General features: G+C 47.6%; 1 protein-coding gene across 1 annotated transcript; it reads left to right on the forward strand.

The window, feature by feature from the left end:
• The first annotated feature begins 159 nt into the window (after positions 1-159).
• On the forward strand, positions 160-6,328 carry crdhl (cone RDH-like). The gene is given in 6 exon segments (XM_088013959.1): positions 160-2,005; positions 3,447-3,581; positions 4,809-5,000; positions 5,065-5,418; positions 5,727-5,931; positions 6,059-6,328. Coding segments are annotated over 6 exon segments (1,119 nt in total). The 5' UTR covers positions 160-1,878; the 3' UTR covers positions 6,165-6,328.
• The last annotated feature ends 519 nt before the right edge of the window (positions 6,329-6,847 follow it).

The raw sequence follows: 6,847 nt of genomic DNA on the forward strand, positions 1-6,847 counted from the left end.
TCCAGCCCGCAGCATGACACTGCCACCACCATGTATGACCGTTTGGTTTCACTGCAGATGAAAGCGGACTGGACTCATCGGACCACAGAACCTTCTCTTGGAAGGTTCTCCCCGGTTCTCTGACCAGAACCAGAACCGGGTCTGAGACCCTTTCCAGACTTTGTGTCTCATCAGGTCCAGGCTTGTGCTGTCTGCTTCCTGTTGTCAGATGAGTTCTGGTTCTGGTGAAATGGTTCTGGTTAAACAGCTCTGGGTTTATTTGTCTGATGTTATTATCTGTGTTATTATCTAAAAGACAGAAACCCGAAAGGAGGTAAATAATCAGACAGGATGAAAAAGTTAAATTATTAATTTACAAAATGCAAAAACAACATAAAAAAAACACTGACCATTTGATTATTTTTGATTTATTGTTGAAAAATAAAATTTATATTTTGAGTGATTCTGAGTCTCTCCCTCCTTTGAGTTTTACATGTCAGGAGAAATCAGCCGAGTTTTTTTATGGAAATATAATATGTGTGTTAGAATCATGGCAGCAAACCAGCTAAAGGCATAAACCTTAACACAGGTTTTACCACAAGCTAACAGAGAGAGCTGATTAATGCTGCTGGAGGCAGCTAACGGTAGCTACATGAGGACTGGCTAATGTTAGCTACATGAGGACTGGCTAACGTTAGCTACATGATGACTGGCTAATGTTATCTACACGAGGACTGGCTAATGTTATCTACACGAGGACTGGTTAATGCTAGCTACATGATGACTATCTAATGTTAGCTACATGAGGACTGGCTAATGTTAGCTACATGAGGACTGGCTAACGTTAGCTACATGATGACTGGCTAATGTTATCTACACGAGGACTGGCTAATGCTAGCTACATGATGACTATCTAATGTTAGCTACATGAGGACTGGCTAATGTTAGCTACATGAGGACTGGCTAACGTTAGCTACATGATGACTGGCTAATGTTAGCTACATGATGACTGGCTAATGTTATCTACATGAGGACTGGTTAATGCTAGCTACATGATGACTATCTAATGTTAGCTACATGAGAACTGGCTAATGTTAGCTACATGAGGACTGGCTAATGCTAGCTACATGATGACTATCTAATGTTAGCTACATGAGAACTGGCTAATGTTAGCTACATGAGGACTGGCTAATGTTAGCTACATGAGGACTGGCTAACGTTAGCTACATGAGGACTGGCTAACGTTAGCTACATGAGGACTGGCTAACGTTAGCTACATGATGACTGGCTAATGTTATCTACATGAGGACTGGTTAATGTTAGCTACATGAGAACTGGCTAATGTTAGCTACATTAGAACTGGCTAATGTTAGCTACATGAGGACTGGCTAATGTTAGCTACATGATGACTATCTAATGTTAGCTACATGAGGACTGGCTAATGTTAGCTACATGAGGACTGGCTAATGTTAGCTACATGATGACTGGCTAATGTTAGCTACATGATGACTGGCTAATGTTAGCTACATGAGGACTGGCTAATGTTAGCTACATGATGACTGGCTAATGTTAGCTACATGATGATTTGTGTTCATTGTGAGCTTCAGGTTCCTGTGTTGCCCTCTAGAGGACGGGAGAGGGAACACCTGCTGTCCAGCATGTCTGTCCCAGGAGACAGCTCTGTAATGCCCAGAAGACCCGGTTCTAGTTTGTTGCGGTACAGGTCTGGTTCTGGTCTGCTTCTGTTTGTGTAGTTTCCTGCCATTCTAATCCTTCCGGTTTTTCAGCTGGTAAGTGATCCCAGAGCAGCTCTGATCCATAATCTGCTCTAATCTGTTAATCCGTTCTCCTCTGGGTCGGTTCTGCTAAGTTCCACTCAGTCTGCGCCGACCTGCAGGGATGGAAGCCGCAGCGCCAGAGGAGTTCCTGGTTCTGCCGTGGCCCAGCGGCGGCGGGTCGGACCCGGGGCCTGGAGGCGTTGGTGTCCTGCTGACGTGTGGAGCCGCAGTGGGAGTCACTCTGATCTGTAAGAACATTTTACTGGACCGGAACTGAGAGACTAGAAAGAACCGGAACTCCAGTTTATAAACGATACATTAATTATTAATAAGAATTATTTTTGATCTTGTTTAGATAAAAAGCTTCCCAGGTTTTCCTCCCTGAAGTTTTGATGAATCATGTTTTCACAACTTACTGTAATCATTATAATAAACACATAGCCACCGTTTACAGTAGAATCTGAAAAGTGTGGCATGGATTTGCATACAGACCATCCCATAATATCAGACTGGTTCTCCAGTCAGCATGATGCTGCCACTACCTGCAGGCATGTTGAACTGATTTCTCCCTTAAAGCGTTTTTCCACCAGCCCCTCTAACCGGTGGGTCTCATATGGGTCTGGTCTCATACCGGTCTGGTCTCATATGGGTCTGGTCTCATATCGGTCGGGTCTCATACCGGTCTGGTCTCATACCGGTCTGGTCTCATACCGGTCTGGTCTCATATGGGTCTGGTCTCATATCAGTCGGGTCTCATATCAGTCTGGTCTCATATGGGTCTGGTCTCCTATCGGTCTGGTCTCATATCGGTCGGGTCTCATATCGGTCTGGTCTCATATCGGTCTGGTCTCCTATCGGTCTGGTCTCATATTGGTCTGGTCTCATATGGGTCTGGTCTCCTATCAGTCGGGTCTCATATGGGTCTGGTCTCATATCGGTCGGTTCTCATATCGGTCTGGTCTCATATCGGTCTGGTATCATACCGGTCTGGTCTCATATCGGTCTGGTATCATACCGGTCTGGTCTCATATGGGTCTGGTCTCATATCAGTCGGGTCTCATATGGGTCTGGTCTCATATCAGTCGGGTCTCATATGGGTCTGGTCTCATATCAGTCGGGTCTCATATCAGTCGGGTCTCATATCGGTCTGGTCTCATATCGGTCCGGTCCGGTCCTGGTTGTTGTCGGCGGGTCGTGAGCAGCAGCTGCTGAGTTTGATTTTCTGCTGCAGCAACTCAGCAAAGAAGAACCTCCAGGTTCTGGTTCTGATGATGTTTCATTTAGTTTAAATTCTTTGCTGGCCCAAACAGGATGATAAAGACTCAGATCAGTTAATTATTTTGCTATCAATGTTAGTATAAAGATTTTCCAGCAAAAGCAGAAGGGTCAGAGGTCATCTTTAGACACAGAGCTAATGCTATTAGCGTATAAGGTGCTGTAGTTCTGCCTAAGTTCCAGTAGGGGGAGCAGTGCTGTTGCTTCAGGCCTCAGCTCTGCTTCCATTCCGCATGTGAAGCTGATTTGAGCCGAAGTTTACCTGTTTACCACAGAAACATCAACCTCTGCCCCCTGGTGGCTTGAAGAGGTATCTGCACATTTCTACGAGATCTGAAGCACAGAAATGTTCCCAGATCCAGCTGTTCCAGCTGTTCTTCACGGTCTCACCTGCGGCTGTCTGTCCGTCTCCAGGTGTGGTGGTGCTCAGGAAGTGGATCGCAGGTGGAGTGTGCCGCTGTTCGGTCCGGCTGGATGGGAAAACGGTTCTGGTGACCGGGGCGAACACGGGCATCGGAAAGGAGACCTGCAGAGACCTGGCAGGGAGAGGTGAGACGGCCGCTGCTCACCTGGTGGACAGGTGTGCTCCGGTTCAACCTGACTGCTACCAAAACGCTGTTTATGTGAATATCAAAATGTAACCAAACCATATTATACTGGTGACTACATGGTTCTGTCTTTTCAAGTCAGTTTGTTTAGTTCTGCAGTATTTTATCTAAAGCTGTCTCAGTGCTGCCCTCTCAGTGTTGAACTGTGGTACTGCAGGCAAGTCTTCCTGTTTTGAGATGGTCCAGCTTTCTAGTTCACTCACATCTGATATCTGGGAAAACGTTTAATAACCTAAAAAACTCAGGATATTTGAGAAAACTGTATTTGTTTATAGGACAATGGAGATTTAGGGTTCCACGCATTACCATCCGGAACAAATGATGCGCCAATATTTTCACAAACTCGCTTTGACACGATTCCTAATCGACTCATGTTGTATTAACTTTATCATGCAGAACTCTGTTTGAAAGCAGTTCAACACATGGATGGACCTCCTGGTTCCATGTTTGATTCCTAACAGGAAGTGCTGGTTCTTTTGGAGCATTCTGATTGGCTGACAGGATTTAGCTTGACACTGCACTGCCTCCTATGGGTTTGGCACGTTTAAAACAACACTGAGTGGCAGATTGGTTCATGTTGATCAAAGTTTTCCTGAAACTAATCCTTTGTGTGTGATGAGATTTTTCTAAATGATGTGGTGGAGATATTTGTCTATAGAAAGACCTGGCTACGTGTGGACAAGGCCGAAGACACAGAGCGCCACCCTGTGGAGAGTCAGGAGGAACCTCAACAAAGAACCATGTCATTAAATTTGTCCCTAGTTGGTTTTTTGGTAAAAAGTCAGAGGGTCTGAAAAGTTTGTAAGTTTTCAACAGTACTATCTTGACCACAGCCCCGCTCATCCCCACATTTAGCCACACCCCTCTGTCTCTTGACTCCGCCCACTTTGGTGGAAGTTTTACTAATTTGTCAGACGTGGAGTTTCCCTTTCAAAAGGGTTTAAAGTTCTGACCAGTTTTTGTTGGACTCTGGTCACCAGTCCATCACCAGCAGGAATGAGGCAAAGATCCTGAAGCTGGGATGAGCTTCCTCCACAGGGCAAAGAGAGGCTCCATCATCCAGGATAGCAGAGCTAATCCGCTCCGCTGGGCTTATCTCCTGGGCATTAATAACTGTCAGGTAAACCCATAATCAGCTCCTGAACAGCAGGTTGTGTGGGCTCTCCAGGAGCCCGGGTGGTGATGGCCTGCAGGGATCTGAGCCGGGCCGAGCGGGCAGCGGACGAGATCCGGCAGTCTACCGGAAACGGGAACGTGGTGATCAGACACCTGGACCTGGCCTCCGTCTACTCTGTCTCACAGTTCGCCAAGGATTTCCTGGACAGTGAAGACAGACTGGACATCCTGGTCAACAATGCAGGCGAGCTCATCTGTCCTGTCTGTGTCCTGGTCTGTGTCTGTGCTCACCTATCTACATCCTGCAGGTGTGATGATGTGCCCTAAATGGATCACAGAAGATGGCTTTGAGACTCAGATAGCTGTCAATCACCTGGGTCACTTCCTGTTGACCAATCTGCTGCTGCCATTGCTGAAGAGCTCCACCCCCAGCCGTGTGATCAACGTGTCATCTATTGCCCACCGGGGAGGTGTGACCTCTGACCTCACCATCTTAACATGTCTGATCCCTGCAGATGGTTGAAGTCTGTTCTGGTTCCCAGGTCAGATCAACTTTGATGATTTGTTCTTCAGCCGGCGGCCGTACAGCACGCTGGAGAGCTACCGGCAGAGCAAGCTGGCCAACGTCCTCTTCACCCGAGAACTGGCTCGACGTCTCAGAGGTTCACACAAGTTCACAAACACTAGAACAACCTTTGATCCAGAGGTGAGTTGGTCTCACCTCTGGATCTAAGGTAAGAGAAGAAGAATTGCAGAGGAAGTCCAGTCCTTTAACTAGACCCTAAGAAGACCAACTATCTGCACGGTTTCTGCTGCTGAGCACATCTCCAGACAACTCACACCTTCCACCCCAACTGATTCCCTTTCCCCCCACCCACTCCATTGCCTTCATTAACACTGAAGATGATGTGATGATGTCATCAGCACTTGCTGTGATTGGTTCCTAACTGTATCCTCACTTGTTCTACAGGTTCTGGCGTGTCAGCCTTCTGTCTTCATCCTGGGGTGATCCGGACTGAGCTGGGGCGCCATATAGAGGGCTGGTTTCCCCTGCTGGGGGCACTGCTGAGGCTTCCTGCCCTGCTGCTAATGAAGACTCCCTGGGAGGGCAGCCAGACCACCGTGTTCTGTGCAGTGACGCCGGGCCTGGAGGAACTTTCAGGCCGATACTTCAGGTAGAAGACGGGGTTTAGATTCTGCACCATGGCGTTTGGTTTTACCTGGTCAGATGGACTTTTGACTGTTTTGTGGAAGTTTTACCCTGGTGGACCGAGTGACATTCAGAACCTTCTGTGTCCACAGTGACTGCGCAGAGAAGGAGGCGGCGCCAGAGGGACAGGACGATGAGGCAGCCTGGAGGCTGTGGGAGGAGAGCGCCCGATTAGTCAGACTGAAGGACACCTGCTGACCTGTGACCTGCTGGCTGACACACAACAGGAAGAGACGACAGCAGTGCCCCTCTGCACAAAGCAAGGAACAGGACCGGTGCTAGAACATTAAGTGGTCCAGTCAAACCCAGGAAACAAACTTTCTTCTAGTCTGGTACCAAGTTGAACCCGAGGTCGTCGAATGGGCCCCGACCGGTTGACAGAAAGAAACCAGCTTAACATTACTCTGAAGCTTCCTTGTCCAGCTGGTGTTTGTTTTATTATCCAAATTGCTTCGTCCAGGACTGTGACGGCCCGTTCACCCCTGAACTGCCTGGTACCTTCAAACGGACCACAGTCGGTCCCTTCTGGTGTCTGAACCTTTGAACTCTGGTCCAGCTGAAAACTCTACGGTAAACCTGGTGCAAGACACAACTGGACAGGAAGTGCTGTCTGATTCATCAACGTAGGTGGTAAAACATGTAACCATAGCAACATGTGGTATCCTGTGTGCAGACCACTGAGGTTGGCCGGTTTCCACGGTGTCGGACATCCAACAGACCAACTCTTCATGGTCCCTCCAGAACCTCCCCTTCGTCTTGTTGCACCTTTTGGTTCCTTTCATGTTTCTTTGATTTTCTGTCTGTTTCTCCCTTGATGTGTTTGAAACAGGAAGACTTTACTGAGCATGCTCCAACTGTTCGTTGGTAATAAAGAGAACTTA

Source organism: Poecilia mexicana, unplaced genomic scaffold (assembly GCF_051168715.1).
Source record: "Poecilia mexicana isolate PSO_F unplaced genomic scaffold, ASM5116871v1 scaffold_16, whole genome shotgun sequence".
Taxonomy (NCBI): domain Eukaryota; kingdom Metazoa; phylum Chordata; class Actinopteri; order Cyprinodontiformes; family Poeciliidae; genus Poecilia; species Poecilia mexicana.